At 55.5% G+C, this 22086-nt stretch overlaps 2 protein-coding genes across 3 annotated transcripts in view; one reads left to right on the forward strand and one right to left on the reverse strand.

The window, feature by feature from the left end:
• Positions 1–1517: 1517 nt before the first annotated feature.
• Positions 1518–7646, reverse strand: EFCAB9 (EF-hand calcium binding domain 9). The gene is made up of 4 exons (XM_087754197.1): positions 5529–7646; positions 4087–4407; positions 3154–3397; positions 1518–1626 (listed from the first exon to the last, which is right to left on the reverse strand). The coding sequence occupies exons 1-4, from the start codon at positions 5662–5664 to the stop codon at positions 1518–1520; spliced, it is 810 nt and encodes a 269-aa protein (XP_087610323.1). The 5' UTR covers positions 5665–7646.
• Positions 7647–9556: 1910 nt separating this feature from the next.
• Positions 9557–22086, forward strand: part of STK10 (serine/threonine kinase 10) — a 51254-nt gene continuing 38724 nt past the window's right edge. Inside the window, exon 1 of one of the 2 annotated variants that reach the window (XM_087753872.1) lies at positions 9557–9872. In XM_087753872.1, coding sequence (XP_087609998.1) covers positions 9717–9872 — 156 coding nt within the window. In that variant the 5' untranslated portion in view covers positions 9557–9716. Of the gene's footprint in view, positions 9873–15481; positions 15823–22086 lie in introns of those variants that run through there. The other variant, XM_087753874.1, reaches the window with a different exon arrangement.

Consider the following 22086-nt stretch of genomic DNA (forward strand, 5'->3'; position numbering starts at 1 on the left):
TTATAGAGCTATGGTATATAGATTATGGTGCTTCTATTCCTAATTGACATACAACGTCATTAATGTTTGTATTGTGCCTGTATTCGTATTTCACTGACTTATATCTCACTATATGACGCTGCATGACGCGCTACAGCTAGCAGGTTTCTGCCCTGCGCGTTGCACCCTCGCCGCTGGTCCCATGCCAAACTCCAGTTGCTTTCTGCTGGCTAAAGCTGCGTCCCAGTTTGGTCAATGCACCCATCCTGCAGACTGGTGCTGTGCTAATATCTGGTGCTGGGGTCCAGGGACAGCACTAAGGGCAATGGTCTTTAACTGCAGACCTCATTTTGCTGCTTCTTGTGCTGGGACACCAGCCCCGCTCAGCGCAGGAGCTCCGGGGTCACTCTGGATGCTGGCGGGAGCACCTGGCTGAAAGCTGGGGCTGGCCGGTCCCTCAAATCCGGGCTGAAAATATCAAGGTAACTTATGGAGAAGGCACTGAGCTCTGCAAGGAGCGGTTCACTGGGTTCTCTCTTTCTCTGGATAATCCCGGAAAGTTGGGATTTCAGCTGCGTAGCTTATTTTCTCTGGACTCGGAGCAGTTGCAGAGGTCTGAGAGGTGGGATGCTGCCTGGCAGGCCTGCCGAAACCTCACTTCATGGGAGGTCAGTGGCAGCGCTTGGAGACTGGAATTTTCCAGTCTAATTAGTCCCTTATGCTGCAGCCTTGCTGCTTCGTTAGGGAAGCTCTCCGATGGCGGTGCGTTTGGAGGAGGCTCGGTGGTCTGATGCCCTGCGTGTAAGGTGAGAGGGGGAAAATAAATCCACTGGATTGCTGTGCCCAAAGGGTAAACAGTCAATATTTAGCAAGAGAAACTACACTGCTCTCCTGCTTTCTCTCCACATGGACTTCATTAGGCGGTCTCGTTAACGAAGCAAGCGGCGTTTCCTGTCCTCGGCCGTTCCCAGCAGCGCAGCAGCACGGATGCAGGGAGTGGCCCGAGCCCGGAGCACGCAGGCGGGGATGCAGAGCGGGGAGCACGGGAGCGGGAAGCTGCCAGCGTGAGTGGCTCCGTGTTGGAGAGACCAGTCCGCCCCATTTCAAACCAGCCCTGCTCTGAGTGTGTCCGAATGTGGCAAAATGGCAGCGCTGGGGAGGAGGGCGCTCGCTAAACCGCAAGCAACGGGGACAGGACGGGGTTGTAACCCATTGCAGTGCACGGGGGAAGATAACGCCGACGTCAGGCTTGGTCCTGGGGAGAGCTGTGAGGCACGAGGCTGAAGGCCAAGTTGCATCGTCCTTCCTCCTCCTCAGACACCCGTCTCTGGTGCTCGCCTTGGCAGAGCAGTGGTGACGCGCAATGGAGAAAGCGGAACAGGCAGTTGCCTTACTGCCGCACTTTCCGCAAGTTCGGTACATCTATCTGGCGGCTGTAAGCTGAGCCCAGGGGGACGGAGAGGCGAGGCTGTGCTATTCCCAGCTGGGTAAAGGGTTCTTGCTGAGGCTGGTGGGAGCTCGCTGATCCTGCTGGGAGGCTATTCGTGATCCCCTTCCTCTTTTTGTTGTTGTTTGTCAATACAGAAGACTGCAAACATCTTGAATTCCCTGCAGTTCAGTTGCGAGTTTTGGAGAGGAGAGAGATCCCTGGCTTAGCAAGGCAGCCTTGCCCAACCTGAACAGTTATTTCAGAGAAGGACCCCGAGTCCAGCCTCTCCTCTCCAGCTTGCTCCCGTTTCCCGACTGACTCAGGAGAAATTGGTTTCAACTGATTGCCTCCGGCTCATCCCGAAGGTGTTCCAGGCTAACGGGGCACCTCCCTGGCACGCGGCTGTTTCTCTGCCATTTGTAATGACTTGCAGATGTTGGAGTGATTCATAACAGCCGGGCTTAGAGGGTGGAAGGGGGGAGCGGGGTGCCTTCACGGCTGTACCACAGCCGCGCTGCTCCTGCTTAAAGTGGCCTTTTAATCAGGCAGCCTCGAGGTGAAAGGACGGGATCAATGCAACTTGGGGCCAAAACAGCTCATTCCGGGAACGAGCCCCGAGCAGGACTGAGGCTGCGACACCGCGCTGCGCCGCTAAACCATGCAGGCAACGGGCTGCAGGCCCTGCGGGGCTCCCCGGGGATGCAACAGCTGCCTGTGACGAAGCACTGAGGAGGATGCTGGTGGCGGAGCATAGAGGAGGAGAATTACCTATAAAAACAATAACCCAGGAACCTAGCAGCAGAAAGGAGGAGAAAGAAGGGATCTCCCTCGGTTCCTAACGGCTCTCTTGCTAAACGTGCTCCTGGAGCGTGCTGAGATGCCGAAGTCATGAGGATGCTGTGAAGCTGTGACAGAGATGAGAGATGTCTGCAGTCTATTAGTGACTTATTCCCTACCAGTGTGGCTGCAGGTGGTCATTAATCAGAGACTACTTCAGAGCAGGGAGGGATCTGAAAGAGCACCGGTGACCGGACAGGGACAAAAGGGAGCTGGTGGCAAAAGCGAATTGGCCAGGGATGCGTGCACGCAGCTCCGTAAGGGCTGGCTGACCGCGGAGCTGGCGGGCAGGTGCCGTTACCAGCTTCGTTCCCTTTCTGGTTGCGGGGAGCTGCTCCTCGCCATGGAGCAGGGATGGGTGAGATCCCTACGGCCTCTCCTTGGAACCTGGAGCCAGTTTAAGGTCAAAACAAGGGATCCATCAGAGAAGAAACATTGCTTCCCCTGCAGCTCTTATCTGGCATCGGCCTCTCGCTGGCACGGGCAGAGGCCAAGGTACGGCACGTTTCCAGAAGGAGTTTCAAGTCCAAGTGTACCCCACCAAGGTACCCCCCGGCCAGCAGCTCCGAGAACGGACTGCAGGGAGCCTGCAAAACAGTGAGAAGCCACAAGCGAACTCAGAGAAAATGGCTTAAATAGGCACTTGTTGCCAGTCCTGCCCACCTCCTCCAATTCGAGTCTCCTCAGACACAGGAATATGCCTGGTTTACCCCCAAAAAATTATTTCTTCCTGTTGCTGTCTTACTGTTAAAACATTTTCAATTCAGACTGTGCGGGTGAGTCGCCAAGGACTCGCTCCTGAAGTCACCAGGAAGAAAAATCAGGCTTGAGTGAGAAGCGGCTGCGGGCTGCTGAATTTAGGGGCATTTTCATGGCCTATCGTTTGACTGTAACTTCTCTAGTTTTACCTCATCTCCAGAAATATCAAAAAGTCCTTGAATATCTTCTTAAGTTCTTCTTTCTGGATGTTAAAGAGAAACCTTGTGGCTTCAAACTCATTAAAATCAATCATATCATCCCCGTCTACGTCCAGCAGTTGAAAGGCAGGTCCTGCGTGCCAGCGGATGAACCGCTTTTCAAGATGGTTCTGTTTCGGGGCAGAAAGGTTCAGAAACAGATGATAAGCGCCGATTTCCTGCTTGGAAAGAACACCTGGGATACCAACCGGCGCTCGTGTCCAGACAATAAAGGTGACCTCCTGCTCGTCGCGCCCGCAGGAAATACCGCAGCCCCGGTGCTTCCTGCGGCGGAGCCAGGCGGGAGCACGCGCTGTCGCCGGCTGGGTTCAGGCTGTGCCGGGAGGGCTCCTGACGGCCAGCCGAGCTCCAGGGCTGCTCTCTGAGGCCCTTTCCCACCCCTCCCATGTGCCGAATGACTTGCAGGGCTACGTCCTGCCGTTGGCTCCTCTCCGAGTCCTGCAGGCAGCAGCCCCGAGCGCTGGCCCTCAGCCGGGTGTCTGGTCCGGAGCGGAGCTGCAGGACACATCCAAGCAAGGTCGAGCTCCGGGGGCAGCCCTGGCTTTGCCACCCCTCTCCCTCACTGCAGCCCGCTGTCCTGGCTGCCGGTCCCTGGCAAGGCACCGGGCTCTCCCCAGCCTGGGCTGCAGGTGATGCCGGGGAGGCTGAAGAAGGGCATCGGCACGGGCTGCACCCGCAAGCTAGCAGGAACCGATGGGTGAAAACAGACGCTCTGCTCTCTTCCCCATAGGTAGACACAGCCGAGGGCTTGTTTTTTGGAGAACTAAGATGGGCAGCCTGAGCTGGGAGGAGTGTTTAGATGGTTCCTACCTTGCAAAAGGTTCAGGGGTGGATTTATCCCAGAGGAGCAAGGTTGGTATTAACAGGGGGACGGCTCATTTCCCTGCTGTCCTTTCCTGTGCAGCAGCAGAGACCCAGGGACCCTCTCTGTCCCTTGTGTGCCGTGAGTAAAGCTCAGCTCCAGCGACTGATCGCCGTTACTGGGATGTTGGATGGGGCAGACGTCCCTGTACCGCCCCCGGGACCCGCAGGGTGCCCCCCTCCTGGGACAGGAGGGTGCATGCCACCCTGGAGAGCCCGTTAAAGCCCTACCCCTCGTGTTCCCATCCAGCGAGTCGAACAGCAGCATGATCTGGTCCTTGGTCAGGCTGGTCACATAACGGAGAAAGCAATAAAACTGCAGATCTGGAAAACAGTGAGCTCTGAGCATCGTCTGCACAATGCCGAGAGCAATAATTATCAGGATTTATTTTATTTTAAATGCCCACTGCTCCCAGACATGTTGCACAGGCAATTAAAACACAGGGGCAGGCAAGAGATACTGTTCAGAATTAATAGAGGAGTATTAATAAGATGGCCTGATTTATGAAAGGGGCATATGTGATTTCTGCACAGAAGGCAATGTTAAAGTGCTCATAATTTTCTGTCTGTCTTCTTTTCTACCCCACCCCTGGAGGAAAAAAGGACTTTTCCAACCAACCAGAAACATGGGAATAGACTGAAGAACTGCAGGCGGGAGGCGGGGAAGCTGTGAACCAGTGGACGGGGGGTTGCGAACAGCCTCACGTGGAGGACGCTGTCGGCGAGAAACCACCGGCTTTCTGACACGGAGCACGGTCGGTTTGTGGGAAGGATCGTGTGACGAGGCTGCCGCAGTACCAAGGAATTGGCTTCAGAGAGGCAGGAATCCCCCCTTGCCCCGTGCTTGCGCAGCTGTAAAGCTCTCCTTTATGGCTGGCCTGGGTTTCGCCTACGGCGACTGTCTGCTCGTCGTGCCGGGACCCGGTTGCCGTGTCTGCGCGGTACTGGCCAGCCCGCGGCTTTGCGCGCGGCTGGGATGCAGAGGACGATAATACCCTGACATCAAACAGGCTTCGTAGGCTCTTGGACATTTTTCTGTCTCACAAACAGGGAAGGAGGCAAGGGAAGGGGGAAGGAATGCCTTCGATGTGAGCTGAAAATGCATCCCAGAGGCTCTGCACGGCCCCTGAGCCGCACGTATTTCAGAGCCCGGGGCAGGAGTAGCCGGGCCACGTAACCTTCCAGAGCATGGTAGAGCGGGGAGGACACGGCGATATATGCTGATCTGAAAGCTTTTTGGGGTATTGCCAAGCGCTTGTATTAACCAAGCTGCGAGTTCATTAGTATTATAGAGCGCTGATATCTGAAGTGTAATATTTGTAATGTCTGTGATCTCTGGTTTTAAATCCTAAGCGATGTAACATTCTGTATATCTCTTTCCAAAATATTACGCAGCGCTGTAATTTTAGAGCATTAATGCCAATCTCGTTTTTAGAAGTACTTACTGTTCAGATAATTCTTTTGATGAACATCCAGGAGCTGGAAATACTCTGCCAGTGCCGCAGTATTTCTTACTGACAGCAAGCGGTACACATCATCTAAGTGCAGATGCTGCAGAAAACACCCAGATTTCAGCTTCATCTCGGTTGGCTGTGGAAGACCAGCGAAACAGCATTAGCGCCGTGGCAATGACCCCTCGCGGAAGGAAAACTCTGCCCTAGAACCAGCCGCAACCTCCGGCCCACGGCTTCAACGCTGTTCCCACACGGTCAAGGAATTCCCTCAGATGTGGAGGCAAAGGCTGCCCTTCCGTTCGGCATTAAAGGGTAATACATACTAAAATCAGGTGACAGAAATAATTCTTACAATGCTCAAGAGCGTTAAATCTGATTGAAATGTGCAAGATAGCACAGGCTTAAGGAGTTATTTTAGACTGTAATGCGAATTGCAGCCTCAGCCGGGCGGCACCCCGAAGCCTGTCGGTCCGTGCTGAGGTCCCGCGTGGCAGCCACTGCAGGGCTTTGCTCGCCCTCGTGGCCAGGGCTTCGATGTTCCTGGTCTCCAGCACCTGACAGTGCCCTGTGCAGCCTGCCTGGGAGCTGTAGCTCAGAGACGGCTGCTTTTGAATGCCCAATTTCTTGTTCAAGTTAGCTGTTAGGAAGCTGAACCGCTCTGATATGAAGTGTTTATCACCCGTTCCTCTTCCAACCCAGAACGAGTCCAATCCAGCACAGCAATAACCATTGGAAGTGCTCTTTATTCCTTACCCCCACCTATACCAGGAGCGCTACTAATAAAATCAAACTCCACTGGCTTACGTTGGTCGACAGACCCTCCGTAACCCAGCACTTAGAACACGGAGCGTACGAAGGCTTGCAGTCAGGGCAGCGGTTTCTTCTGCTTGGTCGTGCCGCTGAGCGGGAGCTCAGCTCTGCTGACGCGCGCCGCTGAGGGCTCTGCTGACTCGGGGCGCTCGCAGGTACCGCAACGGTGACGCTCGTGACCGCCAGCCCGTAGCATCAGGGGTGCTCCCAGGGGCTTGGGGCAGATTTTCAGTTTTTTGCATTTCTGGAGTTTATATTCTCTTATTTATCACTTGAGAAACAGTAAGAAGTAATTCATCAATAGATAATTAACCTGTTTGCTGACTTGGTTTGACACCTGTGAGCTTTCCGCAAGAAATGGATGGAAAGGATTCAAATGGCTGATTCCCTTTGGTTATGGAGCCAAGAGATAGCAAATCTGCTTATAGGGTATCAAGCGCTGGATGAAAAATGCCCCAGCCCTGAAAACACTGTGCTGAACCAGAGTTGCTCAGAAACTTCCAAAGGGGTAGCTTGGGTTTGCAAAATTTATGCCAGCAGAGAAATCGCCTCTCCGAGCCCCGGCCTGATCAGCCTACCCTCAGATAGGCAGGGCTCCTACCGACGCTGCAAGCCCTTTGGCACAGGATTTGTCTTGGATTCCATATCTTCACAGCACCTGATGAGGTGTCCAGGTTTCGGCTGAGACAGAGTTAATTTTCTTCCTCAGCGCAGACCAACAGACTTTGGGGAACTACTAGCCTGAAGCTGAGGTTTGCATTACAGTCTAAAATAAATCCTTAAGCCTGGACTATCTTGCACTTTTAATCAGATTCGATGCTCTTGAGGGCGATTATGATCGGGATATCCCCGATACTGCCCACAGCTCTCGTAGGGGCAATCGCAAAGACGGGGTCGAACGCTCGCCAGGGAGGCAGACGGCGGGGGACGGGGCGCTGACCGCCGGCAGCAGCCTGGGAGGCACAGCGGGACCTCGGCAGCCCCCTCCGCTGGGACGTGGTGTCCCTGGAGCAGGTCCCCCGCAGGTCCCGTCTGCTCCGGCCTGGGAGGCTTTTCGGGACTCGGCTGGGCAGATCTGCGCTGGTGCAGTGCTGGCGACTCGCCCGCTCCAAGCGGGACACTGCCCTCGGTGGGCTCTGGGGGTTCCATCCAAGCCACGTTTCCCTCGTTGTGCGCAATGCCCAGGTCCCCTTGTACAATAAAGTAAAAATGTTAATAAGAATGATAACTTAAAAAGGAAATTGATAGCCAAAACACTGGAAAAAACGAGATTAAAAGTATGAAATTTTGAAAGTAGTTGCTCTGATTCTGTTCTGTTCTGGTTTTACTCCAGTATTGCCAAATCCACACATCGTATCAGATCAGATCCAAACCCCATGAATTTAGGTGAAAAAAAGTGCTCCATTATTTTCAGCTTCTTTCTGCTCCAGGGATCTACTTGGGTTGCATTTTCAGCTTGATTTTCCTCAACTCAGTGGGGAGAAAGGAAGAAGTAGGGGAACACGAAACTTTCTTCAAAAAAGGCACCTGAAATTCTCATACAGCCAGACGTTTCTAGGAACCGGAGTTTTAAATAGTATTTCAAGCATCAGTATCGGGAAATTCCCCATCGAAATGCGAGGGCTGATCGCGCCAGGGCAAACCCATTTTTTTCTTAACAGCAAAGACAAGGAGAGGGGAGGACCAGCCCCCGCGCTCTGGGCTGTAACGTCAGGGAACTACGGAGGAGCCCCCAAGCCCAGCTGCTCTCAGAGCAAGGGCCCGTGCCGCGTTTCGCCTGCAGCGCACGTCGGGAGGGAGCGTGCCGACGCGCGGCTCGTTAATGGGACGGGTGCGCGGGGCAGGGTGCGCAGGCCGCGAGAGCGGCGCTGGTAGCCCGAGGGTGGCCCGGACAGCCGCCCACCGCTCAGCCCTCCGGTGAGAACAGGGATGCTGTCAAGCCCGGCTGCACCGTCGGCTGTTTCCCCTAGATGTCCCCATTTAATATTTGGTTTCAAGTCGGTTTTTCAGAGGATTTGAAGTTTTGCCAGGGAGAGGATGCAAACCTTCACACTTGACACCAGTTGGGTCACATCTTCTCTAAAACAAATTCGTGGCGGGTGCTCGCGGTGCTGATACACTCAAATTCCTGCTACTGGGAGTTTTTAAAATATTTGTGTTTGGCTGTTTTCACATGAGATGAACTGGGGGAAGAAGGAAACGTCCCTCGGGTGCCACGGCAGTTCAGGGTTATGTTTCTACACTCGGAGAGGTGCCTGGGCTCGGCCCCAGCAGCGAGCGCAGCCCCTGCGGCTGCCATTGGCCTGCCCCGCGCCGCAGCGGCCGCTGAGCAGTTCCAGACCTTTCCCTCCAGGTCCTCAAGGTTATTTGTATCCAGCGTCGCCCTCGGACGCTCCGGCCTCCTCCTGCTGTGCTGGGGTGGGGGGCACGGAACACGCGGCTCCCTGCCTCGCCCAGGGACACGGCTTGCCAGTGGGGCTGAACCGAGCCGGGCTGTGCTGTACCATGCTGCACCGGGCCATGCCCTGGCTGAGCCGTGCGGTGCTATGCCATGCCATGCCATGCCCGAGCCGTGCTGTGCCATGCCATGCCCTGGCTGAGCCGTACCATGCCGGGCCATGCCATGCCATGCTGTGCCCAAGCCGTGCTGGGCTGTGCCGTGCCCTGGCTGAGCTGTGCCGGGCCATGTCCTGGCTGAGCCGTGCCATGTCATGCCATGCCGTACCATGCCCTGGCTGAGCCATGCGGTGCGGTGCGGTGCCGTGCCATGCCCGAGCCGTGCCATGCCATGCCATGCCGTACCATGCCCTGGCTGAGCCGTGCGGTGCGGTGCGGTGCCGTGCCATGCCTGAGCCGTGCCAGGCCGTGCCATGCCCTGGCTGAGCTGTGCCATGCCGTGCTGTTCCATGCCCGAGCCAGGCCGTGCCCTGGCTGAGCTGTGCCATGGCATGCCATGTCATGCCCTAGCTGAGCCGGGCCGTGCCGTGCCGTGCCTTGGCTGAGCTGTGCGGTGCCGTGCCATGCTATGCCATGCCTGAGCCGTGCCTGGCCGTGCCATGCCGTGGCTGAGCCCTGCCGTGCCCGAGCCGTGCCGTGCCGTGCCCGGGGCGGGCGGGCAGTGCCGTGCCGTGCCGTGCCGGGCCGTGCCCGGGCCGGGCCGTGCGGGGCGGGGGGCGGCCGCCGGGGCGGGGCGGGGCGGGGCCCGCAGGTGGAGCGGCGCCGGCTCCATGTGTGCGGCTGGGGGCGGCCCCGCTCCCGCTCCCCGCCTCGCCGCTCCCCGGGCGCGCAGCGACTCCGGCCTCCCCCGGGGCCGGGCGCGGGAGGCGGCTGCCGGCAGCTCCCCGCCGCTCCCCGCCGCCCCGCTCCGGCATGGCTTTCGCTAATTTCCGCCGCATCCTGCGCCTCTCCACCTTCGAGAAGCGGCGCTCCAAGGAGTACGAGCACGTCCGCCGCGACCTGGACCCCGGCGAGGTGTGGGAGGTGGTGGGGGAGCTGGGCGACGGCGCCTTCGGCAAGGTCTACAAGGTGGGTCCGCGGCGGGGGAGGCACCTGCGGCCCGCGGCGGCGGCTCCTCCCGCCCGGCGGGGCGGCTTCGCGGGTCCCCGGTGCCCGCTGCTGCGGGGACCCCCCCGGCGTGCGGAGACCCCCGGCGTGCGGGGACCCCCCGGCGTGCGGGGACCCCCCGGCGTGCGGGGACCCCCGGCGTGCGGGGCCGCGGCCGCCTGCGCGCGTAGCGGAGGGACGGGGCGCCGGCGGGCTGCGCTTGGTGCAGGCGAAGGGAGGGAGAGGAGCTCTTCTTTCTCTTTTGCCCTTACATCGCCTGTTTCAGAGCGATGCTTTTGCAGGGCGGCGAGGCGCCCCTTGCCGAGCCTGCCGGTGCGGTGCTCCAAAGCAACGGCGCCCTTGCGTTCCCGGCTCGGGAGTCCTCCGGTCTCCTGTGCAGCAGCGGGGAGAGGAGGCTTCTGCTTGGGGCGGGAGGAGCAGCTGGGGATCCGGCTGCCCCGGGGGCCTGCACCGCAAACGCGGTTGGGGAGCGGGGCCGTGGGTTTGGGGAGCGGGGCCGTGGGTTTGGGGAGCGGGGCCGTGGGTTGCCCGGCCGCCGGCGGGGCTCGGCTGCTCTCCTTGGCTCCTTCAACCAGGTGCTGCTTTCTCGGAACCGAGAACTAAGTGGTACGGGGACGGCCAGGGAGCCGGGCAGGGCAGAGGTGTTCTGCCGCTGCGCCCTGGGGTTTGTTGTACCTCTTTGCTGTCGCCATCGTGTTATTTGGTAGAAACTCTCTAAAAAATCGGGCCCTAAGCATCCGTTGAGTGGAAGTCTTTGGTGAAGGATCCTTTCTTCTAATAAAATGCAATTCCTAAAAGTCGTATTTAAATCCCCAATATATTTATCCTTCCAAAAGTAGCGCCAGTAGTAATCAGTGCTTCTGTTACTGATGTACTTGGTGGTGTGCACTGGAAACCCATCTGTATACAGCAACATTCGCTCTTCTCCTGGGTAATTACTTGCTTACATTTGCTTAGGTTTCTCAGGCAATGATAGGAATGAGGTAAACATCGTAAAATAAGTTAATAGGCTTCTGAGACAAATGAAAACTTGGAAGAATAACTGATTTAGATTCTCTCTATTTAAAATGTATATAACATATCCAAAATAGGTCACTTCTTAGAATAAAACTACTTTATAAGTGGCTGTTTTGGTTTTTAAGTCCGTTGTCATACCTGAATGCCTCTGCGATTAACTCCAGCCTCACACCAGTACTAAAACCGTCAGAGTAACTGTATGTGTTGTAGGCTAAGGCTGTCGGAGAGTAACATCTCCTCATCTCCAGCTACTTCCATCTCCATTGATCCCCATTTCGACCCAGATGAGACTGTGGATTATCGGAAATGGCCCCGTGCAGGCCATGTGCTTGTAACCAGAAGTTCACCCTGTCTGTAACAAGGACACGTAGGCAAGTGTCTGCTTTCGAGATGATTTTAACACGGTTGATCAGGGGCGGGCATGAACGTCGTAACAGAAATCAAAGGGCAGCTATTTTATTCTTAGTAAAGTTTTAATTCTCCATCTTCTTTGCTCTCTTCTCCGCTGTTCTCCATTCTGGCTGGCGAACGGACGTGGTTGGTTTTTGAAGAGTTCTCGCGCAAGCTTTTGTTTGTTTGTTTAGGAATCCCAAACTATTTGGGTGCCATGTACTATAAAGCCTTATTTTAGACAGTAGCCAGTAGCGTTATTGCGGAGAAGCAGTTTCCTGCCATGCTAAGATTTAACTTGCATATTGGCTTCCTTTCTCTTTCTAAATCCGGAGCGCTACCCTAGGTGGTGGTGCACCTAGGATGGGGATGTGAAAGAAGAGGCTTGCCCTCTTGTTCCGCTCAGCATCCAAAAAAGCCCCAAACCAACCAGCCTGCCCGCGCGCGAGGAGAATGTAGGTGGCCGAGAGGCAGCGGACAATTTTAATCATTCTCTTGAAGTCACTTTAAAGTCAATTTGCTCTTCACACAAAAGTGGCCATTTAAAGCACGTCGGAGTGCTGTGGGGCCGTGGCAGTTCCAGGGTGTTTGAGTGGGGTTCCTGCCTCCATTCCGCCCCTTTTCCGCGGGCGGAAGCGCGGGGCAGTGATATCGTCCTGCGTCCTGCCCTGCCCGCCGTCTGCCCCGCTCGCTCCCAGGAGCCCGTCGACCCCGAGCAGGGCAGAAGGATGGGATTTGTACACTGAGTAGTCTGGCCTGGGGCAAATTTGGATGTGGACAGAATAAAATACGTGCTCATTCTAGTAGGTTTTGGTTTTATGACCCCAGGTTTGAGCAGGAGGAAGGAGGGCTCGGCTGGGTGATGGTTTTACTGGGGAGCGTTACTGGGCTGCCGACCAGGGAGCTGTGTCTTGGGCTCCCCGTGTGCCCAGCTGAGCAAACTTCAACTGGTTTGAGGCAGTGTTTACAAAAGTAGGACAGGCTTGGTTTTAATGCATATTAATTAAAAAGAATCAAATCTATAGTGAAGCCTCAAATGTAAGCAGCAGACCTTAAGAAACCTGCAGCCAGGGGAAACTACTGGGATTTCCCTATTTTTATACAAAGACTTTTTTCAGCGAAAGGGGACCCGATTGTATGAGGAAGCAGCGCCAGGCGTTGCAGAGGGTAATGAAGCTGAAAAGTAGGAAGGGGGTGGGGAGAAACTGTTTCTTTCTAGCTCTCATTCTATTAATGCCTTGGTTTTGGTAAGTCCAGCAGGTGTGATAAGGAGCGATAGCCGCCCATCGATAGCGACACACTGCATGCCAAATTCGCTTTGCTACCCACCTCATCCAAAGCTCATTAAATCGATGATCTCAAACCCGCCGTTAGGGCAGCAGTTGGGAGCGGTGGTCAGCGTGTGCTAGCCTGGGAAGCCTGCGGCACCCCTTGGGTTGTGGGCATATAAAAATACAAGTTCCTAACTCAGACCCTTTCCAAACAGCCTTAAAAAAAGCAGAGTTGTTTTTCTTCAGAACTGCCTAAGATACAATTCATAAAATGCACGGCTGTGGCTTTATTTGCTCAAAGTCGAGGTCTGTTTGCGTGGGCAGGGAGGGAGAAGCGGTAGCAGCACCCCCGTGAGCTGCTTTGCGGAGCAAAGCAAAGCCGTGCTGATGCCGGGGCCTTGCGGGTGCTCAGAGCGAAGCCCGCGGCGCAGGCTGCCGGGGCTGCATGCCTGGGGCTGCTGAATCGCATCTCGGGCCTGCAAAACCCATTAGTTGGCGTTGCAGGTAGTTGCATTAAAGTCAGCAGGAACAGATATGCAAGGGCTCTTCTGGTCATTGAGAATTCCCGAGCTAGCAGGGCATGGACTTGATCTTACAAAAGCGTGGGCTCTGCTGGAAAGAAGCCCTGGGACTCGCTGCCTTTCTCATGGCGGGACTGTTTTTGCTGTGCTCATGCCTCTTGTGCAACGCTATCTCCGCTTCCCAGTGCGCGCTGATGGGGACGCGGGCTCCGCGATAAGGCTTCCTCCTCGCAGGGCGGGGACGGGCTGTCCCCCGCGGGAGCGCGGGCTGCGGCGGACAAGGGCTTTGTTCGCTTGAACTTGCCTTCAAACAGCTCTTCGTGCCGCCTCCCAGGGAGATAACGCCGAGCCCTGTGCCACAGCAACTCATAAGCGTGCCTTTTATGTTGTTCTCCTTTCTTCTTCTTAAAAAGCTGAATTTGGGTTATATCTGATCGGTTATGGTGATATTAGCGCTGCGCCCGATAAGGACTATAAATGCTCTGGTTTGAAATTTGGGTAATAAAAGACTAATTGTTAAATGCTGTGCAGCTGGCTTTCACAGCGACGGGCCCGTTGGAGGTCCCGAGACCGTCCCTGTCGCTGGCAGGCCTCCCCCTGCTCGCCAGCCGAGCCTGCACCCCGCTGGCTCTGCATGGGTTGGCTCAAGTGATGGGGGCTCGCTCTTGGTTGGGTTCACGAGGGATTTAACATGTAATTTCTGGAAAGGGTGTCACGGGAGATGCTAATCTGCTGGGTTAGCTAAAAAAAACGAGAGAGAGGAAGAAAAAAAGGGAGGGGGGGAAGCGTAAGTTGATTGTAACTATGGCCACAAAAAAATTAAAACCCAATGGTAAGGTCAAATCATGGCCTTGTCCCTTAGAATAGCTGAAGGGTTTTTTTAAAATGTTTCAGCCAGAAAGAGAAGAGGAAGGGGAAGACACCGCTCCTTTACATACAGAGCAGGGGCCCAACAGTATTAAACCCGGTTGAACTTTAAGCTTGATGTTTGCTGTAAACTCAGGGAAACGTGTGGTGCTCCATCCCCACTGAAGTGCAAGTGCAGCTTGTCCCGCGCCCTGCGGCGCCTCGGCTCTGGCTGTGTGGCAGGGGAGAGGGACAGCTCTCCGTGGCCTAAATATTTTGCTAATGACTTCAGTGTCAGAGCTTGGCAGTGCTGCTGCCAGTGGGAGCTGCGGAAGAGAAAGCTTGGATGAAGGCTTTGAGCCTTTCACCCTCAAGCACGTGGCAATCGTTGTTCCGGAGAAAAATCCCTGCCCAGCACATCTCATGTTTTTTTAATTTTTTTTTTCTTAAGTGTACATTTTTCTTGGAAAAACATGTTCTTTTTCTCATCCTTGGGGTGCTGCTCTCTGTAAATCTGGGGTTCTTGTCGTGGGTCTCGGGTCAAACCCAGCCTCGCTGCCACACGGCGCGGTCGGGGGCCCTCGGGGGGCTCTGCCTGCCTGCAGCCGATGCTGTGCTGCCCTCCCCTCCGCCAGCGCTGCCAGCCCCGCGCAGCCTGAAATCCTGCGTGCAAAGGAATTCAGCTATGAAGAGCAAAATCACTTCAAAAAAACCTCTTTAAAATAATGAAATAACGGGTAAATTTTTAATAAACTCGCCTCTTGAAGGCGGTGGGGAGAGGTGGCACACTTGCTGGTGTGCCGGGGTTAAGCACTGCCAGCCAGGGGCACGGGGAGCCGCTGCCGTGCTCAGCGTGGCCCGTCTGGTTCGGCGGCTGGGCCTGAGCGTCACCGGCGCTGCCTTGCTCCCATTGAAGAGGGAAGAGCGTGGTTGTCTTGGGGAGCGGTGTCTGTGCACGCTGCCTCGGGGACGCAGGGCTGGAGCGGGCAGCGTGCCCCTTGTGAAGAGCAGAGCGATGGTGTTAGCGCTGCTGGAGGTGGATTAACTGGCTTCTGTCCCCTGTGGGCTTTGGTGACTTGGCAGTAGAAGAGCACCACGCGTCCGCCCTCTGAACGTCCGCTCTTCAAAACAGAATGCTCTTCCCATCCAACACGTGGAAACCTTCCTGACACTTCCCCTTCTCGTGCCGTTCCCTGACGCCTACCTGCACTCCTGTCTTTATGGCTCGTGTCCTTATTTAACCAACTGAAATGTTCGTGTGTACTTCAGCAGGCGGGAGAGACAGTGACGGAGGTTGTGCCCCAGCAAAGCCAGCTGCTGTTGCTGGATGTCGGCGTTGGCACCGTTCACCCTGCATTTCTCTCTTGACGATCGCAGGCGTGCTGCTGGGCGTCCTCCCTGGGCAGGCTTGTGCTGCAGAGATAGCAAAGGTCTGATCAGCTTTTTATTTTTCTACAAGGGCCTTGCTTATTTGATGCTTTTCTAGCACAGGGTGAAAGGACTGGCAGACAGACAGACATGCATACTGCCCCTGTCCATCTAAGCCCTGTTCCCTGGCTCTCAGGCATAGTAGCCATTCAGGCCAATGCTCAGAAGTGGTTGCATGGCTTTTCTCCCCCATTTTAATTTCTTTTTCAGTGTTGCGGTGTTGTATGAGCGAAGACCAGGGCAGGAGTGCTTCATTTGGAGCGCTGCTCTCTTCCAGGGGACCGGTGATTTGAAGGTTGTCTCATGCTTCCAAGCTCTAGGTCTGCGTAGGCTGAAGACATTGGATCCACGTACATCTTTCCTTTCTTCAAACCTCGCGTGGGTTTTTGTTCATCTCTCGCTCGTGCCAGGACCACGAGGTCAGCTCAGTTTCTGTAGGTGGGTTATAGTGTGGCGTACCAGCAAAGAAACCTCTTGTCTGCTGCCACCGTGTTTGGGTGCGAGGTCTGAAGCTTTGTGCGGAGCTTTTCTGCCCCTTGACTAATGTGCTGCTGCCTGGGCTTGTTATCTCTCACCCCCTTCTGCTGGGCCGTTGCTGAGCTTTTAAGGCAAGCAAAGGTGCGTGTACCATGCTTTGGTCACACTTTTTTTTTTTGGTACGTCTACATAGAAAAGAAGTCCTTGGCCATAGCTTGAGTTCTCTGGCGGTGTGACTTTCCCTTGCCTCTAGCTTATACAGCCAGAGAAAGGCATTTCTGCTTTTTTTTTTTTTTTTAACTAACGCTTTTTGCGGTGTTTCGCAAGCCACTTCCACTTTCCCCTAGCCCTTGCAAAAGTGTTGCCACAGCTGCCAGCGCAGCAGCGCTGGCCCAGCCCGGGGCGGCCGGAGCCCTGCCCGACCCGGCGCTGCTGCATGCCCAGGGCTGCCAGGCTGGGCTGTGCCAGCCTTGCTGTGCGCCCGTGCCTGCTTGTCACCCGCTCTGCTGGCTGGTACTGGGGGCTGAGTTCAGCATTTCCAAAAGAAGAGAAACCCCAAAACAGGCTGCACTTATGGTGACAAACTGAAGTGGCTCTAGGGGGCTTGTTGGGCATGGAACTCATTTCAGCTCCCATTGATGTTTGACAGTAACAGGAGCACTGGCCCGAGCCCGTCTGTCCCGTGTTTGTTTATGGATGCCGACAGCTCAGGCAAAGTTCATCAGCAGTTAATCATTACGGAATCCCTAGGAAGTATCTAAGTGAGCAATCACTTGTGTACAAAGACGCACACCAGGAATACGGTGCATGGGGGGAAGTCAGAACTATCAGCCCCCAAATACAGCATCCACTGAAAGCACCGGGCTTTTTACTCCTGGTTCTCTACCTCAATGATATCTCAAGCATCAGCTCTCCTGGCACGGGGAGACGGCTTGCAAGGATGGGAAGAGTAGCGCACACCAAAAACGTGGTGGCACGGTACGACAGGCCAGCTTAGAAGGGATCATCCCTTGGCTTGGGAAGATGCTGTGGGCAAGCAAGCCTAGACGAAGCGATCAGGGCGCGTGCGGTGCTGCTCTCTTCTTTCTGCTGGCAAGTGAGAGTTCACGCAGGGTTTTCCTCTGCCTCACCTAGAAACTGGCCGTGGCTTTGGCGGCAGTCCTGCCCGAGGAAGGACCGAACAATCCAGCCTTCCGGCAACGTGTTCTTTAAAGGCTTAAAATAGTTCCTGTGTTTGTCTCAATCTGGATTTCACAATAGCTCGGGGGGGTGAGTCACAGGCAGAGGCCAAACAGCCTCTCCTGTCACCTGAACAGGCACCTCTCATCCCTTAACTCCATAAGCTGAGCAGTAGTTTCTCCATGCCTCTGCCTTCCAGGAGTATCCCTACTCGTCCCCTGTTCCCTGGCATTCCCAGTGGGTTTGGCAGTAGCATGTCCAGCGCCCACCTTGCTCCGGAGGACTCCAGCAAGATCCTTTGTGTCCTGCTTGGCTGTGGCGTGGCTCTCTGGAGGTGGTTTACTGGATAACTTTTATTTGATACGTTTTTCTTCTGTGAATGCATGTTCCACTCCTGTTTCTGTGTAGACCTGTCAGCTGCGGTCTGAGCCGTGCGTTCGTTTGCCCAAAGGCTGGTAGTGGCCATAAGGGCTCCTCAGGCTCTAAATGCCAATGTAATGAATCTAACTGTAGTTCAGCAGCACACCCTGGGCACTGTGCTGCCAGCTGTCTGCTCTGGTTTTTTTGGTGCTAATTAGCACTCCAGGGACAAGTTATTCATGACATTAACATGCCCAGGAGTGGAGGAGCTAGAAGATGGAACTGGATGCGTGCTTTTGACTGACCGGCTGTAGGCCACAGGCATGAAACAGCTTCTGTTCTTGGGATCTTACCGTCTGGGTGGTTCTTTCACTTCTGTCCGCAAATTTCACTGGAAAAAATGGGAAACCACCTGAATTCCTCAAAGGCTGCATATTTGGGGGTGTTTTACCTGAGAACAGAAGCTCTCTCCCCATCTCTGCATTCTCTACATGGACTTTTGCGGGGTTGGAGACCAGGTAATTAGGCTAGGGCTTGCAGAAGATTTTGGATTTGTAGTTCAAGCCGTGTATTTTGCAGGATTGCATGTCAAATGACGTGGCTGCCTAACAAACTCACTGTTCGAGTCAGCCTAGGGTGCTTTCTTGATAGTTGTTGGTTTTCTTCTTTCCTCCATATCATTGTCTCTTCCTTTCTTTGGGGTTTAAAGACAAACAGAACACCCACCATGAGAGAAGTTTTCATTTCCCTGGCTGCAAGGTGAGGGCATGACCCCCAGCGAAGCTCAAGGTAGGGGCGAAGCTGCAGAGAGGCCGGTGGCAACCTCCTCCCTCCCGCGGCTCCCGGAGGGCGAGCAGCGGGTGCTGCCTCTCCTCGGCCGGGAGCCGCGGGTCCCTTGCCGTGAGGGGTATGGTGCAGACTTGAGAGGCTGGTTCATTCTGCCTAATTGCTAGCTTGGCTTTTTGAGGTCAGAGCGGGCTGTGTTTTGCTTTGTGCTAATGTCTTGGGGCAGATTCTGATCTGTTGTACAAAGATAAGCAGAAATCAGGAAAAGGCTTTAAACCCTAAAGCATCATCTCATGCCTGGGATGTCTGAAACTGGCTCCCAGGGCTGGCAACATAAGCATTTGGCCTATTTAGGATCCAAACAAACCTTCCTGAAGGAATATCTCTGCCATAATACCTTGTATGCAGGAAAATACCAGCAGAGAAGCTGAAGGGAATTGCCAGATGTGAGTTACAGAGAGACCGCCCAGCGTACTTGGCCAAAATCTGATGCTGCCTGTACAAATCTGGCTTGCTGTGAGCAGCTTTCGGAGCCGGCTGGCTGCTGCGAGGGGCTGCGATGCAGCCGTCTGCCTGATGGCAGGCAGCTGCCATTCCCGGGGAGGCCGCTGGGAACGTGGCTGTAGCCTGGTGTCAGGGCTGGAGGACAAGCAGATGCAGGGAGAGGGGAGGTGGAGAAATGGGCAGAAGCTTCTTGGAGTTCCAAAGTTCCTGCGATGGCAAGCGTGACTTGCTGAGCTCGGTTAGGAGGGCCCACGCCAGCCGGTGTGCATCTCCCTCCTCCTTGCAGGGCAGGAGCCCCGCAGGCTGGGTGTGGGCTCAGGGGGGCCGTGGGCACCTCGGGAGGGGATGAGCTCGCCAGCCTGTACGAGTGTTGGTCCTCTCAAAGGCAGCTGTGTGGGGCAGCCAGTCTCCCCTCCACACTACAGTGGGCCATGCTGGAGGAGATTAATTTTCCAAAATGTCCTACTGACCTCGTGGTCTCAGGTCCCCTTCCTACTTCAGCTGCTTCTGTTGTCCCATGGGGCACTTTGGTCCCTTCTGGGAAGTGCCGTGAGTGCACTCAGTTGTAGCGGTGACATTATCACAGGGTTCGTGCCCACGCCATCCCCATGGCATCCCTACCCACGTGAGCTTGCCGCTTCAAAAGCTCGTGTTCTTGCATCGTGAGTTTGTGATGTCCTGAGCTGACTTCTCCTTGGAGATGGTAGTCTCGCTTCTGCTGGTGTGACCGAGCAGTGTGACCTCCCTGTGCCGGCTGGCCTGGGGGACGTGGGACAGAGCAGTGCTCCTCTCCCTTTGGGGTGGAAGCCCACCTTGTGCAGCTCATGGGATCCCCTCCCTCCCCAAGCTGCATGCCCTGCTAGAGTGGATGAGGAAAAGGGGATGGCTGGGTGAACGCTCTCATTCGGGACAGTCCAAAGTGGTGGAGAAAGGCAGCAGCTAATTCGGTTACAGACATCTTTAAAGACTGAACGTCAGGCAGGGTGTACATGGGCTCCTATCTAGAAAGGAAGCGATCGCTGGGGGTTGCTGGGTTGCTCACCCGCTAGTCGTAGGAGTAACGGTGACTGAGGTCAGGCTGCCACAGCGACCACGTGGGCTGCGGTCCTCCCCCACCCACGGCTTGCAGCCCAGTTTGCAAACCCATGTCCTCCAGCTCAGCACCCAGCACCCCTGCGTGCCTTGGCAAGCCCGGGAGGGGATGAGAGGTGGCAGCGTGGCTGCCGGGGTGGCTCCCGCGAGGCTTGGGGCGAGGGCAGGCTGGGTCAGACCTCTCAGTGGGAGATGGTGCTGTAGGGGACTGGGGCACGCTCTGCTCCCGGGTTTTTTCAGGTGCCTGCAGGGCCCCAGCATCCTGGAAAGGCTGAGCTGGCTGGGACCCTGCCGGTGGGAAGCGTGCGATGGCTGACCTCCAAGGGAAGCCCCACCTCTTCTCACAATATTTACTTCCCCTCCTTGGACCTCTCCCAATGCCATAAGTGCAGAGCAAACACAGTGGGGCACATCTTGCTTCGATTCCGACGTGCTGTGCTTTCCCCGTGCTTGCTCTGCTCCGCGTCTCCCCCTGCTCCGCTCTGCGTGCCCTCCCTGGGCAGCTGGGGGCAACTCGGTAAGAAACAACCCAACCTGAGCAACAGAAACGCCCCAGCTTCTGAAACCAGCACGAGCTGCTGCCTTGCGTTTGGGCAGAGAGCCCAGATGGAAATGGATTTTTCCCCTGTGGTAAAGGCACAGCTGTCCATGCCAACTCATGCGAATGCAGCAAGTCTTCAAAACCCAGCAGAGACCCAAGGGTCCTTTATTTTCCTCCCTCCATTGTATGGTTTTCCCCTTATTCCTTCCCCCCCTCCCCAGCCTGTTCCTTGGTACACAGTGATATTATCACCTAAGCTATATAAAACTGTTCAGCAGGGCTTGCGGTGTTTATACTAGGAATTAATCCTCCTGTAAGCTCCCGTGTAGGTTTTCCAAACAGAGATATGTAAACTGCAGAGCGGTAAGAAAGGTCACAAGCAGAGCTTGCCCAGCTCCTCCGGTGAGAACATCCACAGGGGACTTTCTCCCCCGGGGGAGAGGCAGCCCGGAGTGGGTGCAGTGGAGGGAAAAGGGGTGACGCACTGGAGTCATGCCGTGGGGGCTCTCCCGCGTCGGTGGGGAGCGGGGCGGGTGAGCTGTAGGGATTTCTCCTGTCCCTTGATCTGCTGATTCAATGCACGTCTGGGAACGGCGGGGAGCTCCTGAGTCAGCAGCTCCCGTCTCGCCCCCTCTCCCAGCGTGCCACATCTCGCAGTGAAGCAGCCCTGTGTGCAGACTCTCTCGCAAACGCTCTTTTGGTGTTTTGTTGCAAACTCCGAATTTTTGCAACAATTTGTGTAAATTGCATTTGCAAAACGCAAACTTGCCCTGGCAGCTTTGGGAGAAGCCGATGGACAGTGCCGGGTGGGTGATGCTGAAGCGGTCCGTGGGAGCAGCTCCGAGGCTTGCCTGGCGCTGCCTGCTTACCGAGGCTTGCTTTTAGCCGAGCCTTTCGTCTGCTGCCTTTTCCCCATGTGGGATGGGGGCAAAAGAGGAGTGGGTTGATAAGAAACGTGTCTGCAAATGCTTCCAGTCCAGCATTAACAGCCTTTTGCTGGTGTGTGGCACCTACAAGCAGAGCAGCCCCGGGGCAGCTACTGGTGACCCCTTCCTAGGCGGCGAGGGCTGCTTGGGGAAGGGTGCTTGGGGGGAAGGAGGTCAGCACGCTGCCAACCCACGGGTGCGCTCCTGGGGTGTTGTGAGGAATGGGGAGGGAAGGTCAGCAAAAGTTTTCCAACCACTAGGACAAAGAGGTTTTGATGGTTTTCTAGTTATTTGGTGAATAAGCTGGTTAAAGGGACTGTATAAAACGGAGGGGGCAGCTGGGAGAGCCTGTGTAGTATTTTTCTTACTATGATCTGAAGAGCTCACTAATATGCAACAGTAGGGATACTGGGCAGTCCTGGGAAATCAAAGTGCGCCCTTCTTGTTGCTTTGCCTGCCAAGGAGGTGATCCCCGTGTTTCCCTCGTGTGTCACGAAAACGGCCTTGGTGGGGATCCCGGTGAGGAAGGGGAGCGCAGGGGCGTTCGGGGTGGAGATGGTTCACGGCTGTACGGTGAATTTGGTTGGATTGTCTGTACTCAGCACCTCTAGTAAATGGAGCTGTCACCTATGCTGTTGTCAGAGAGCCTGAGTGCTCTGAGGTTTTCTGGCCTCTGTCATCTTTCTTTTCATGCTACGAACAACGGGATGCATCTCCTTTTCCGAAAGCCTCTCTCTCCCTGTGATGGGAAGCGGCGTGGGCATTAGAGACTGGAGGGAGGAAGGAGGCTGCTTTGGCCCTGACACAGCGTTCATCCCCTCTGCCAAGCTACGGGCA

Source organism: Nipponia nippon, unplaced genomic scaffold, assembly GCF_047370975.1.
Source record: "Nipponia nippon isolate SJK-2023a ecotype South Korea unplaced genomic scaffold, ASM4737097v1 scaffold_17, whole genome shotgun sequence".
NCBI lineage: Eukaryota > Metazoa > Chordata > Aves > Pelecaniformes > Threskiornithidae > Nipponia > Nipponia nippon.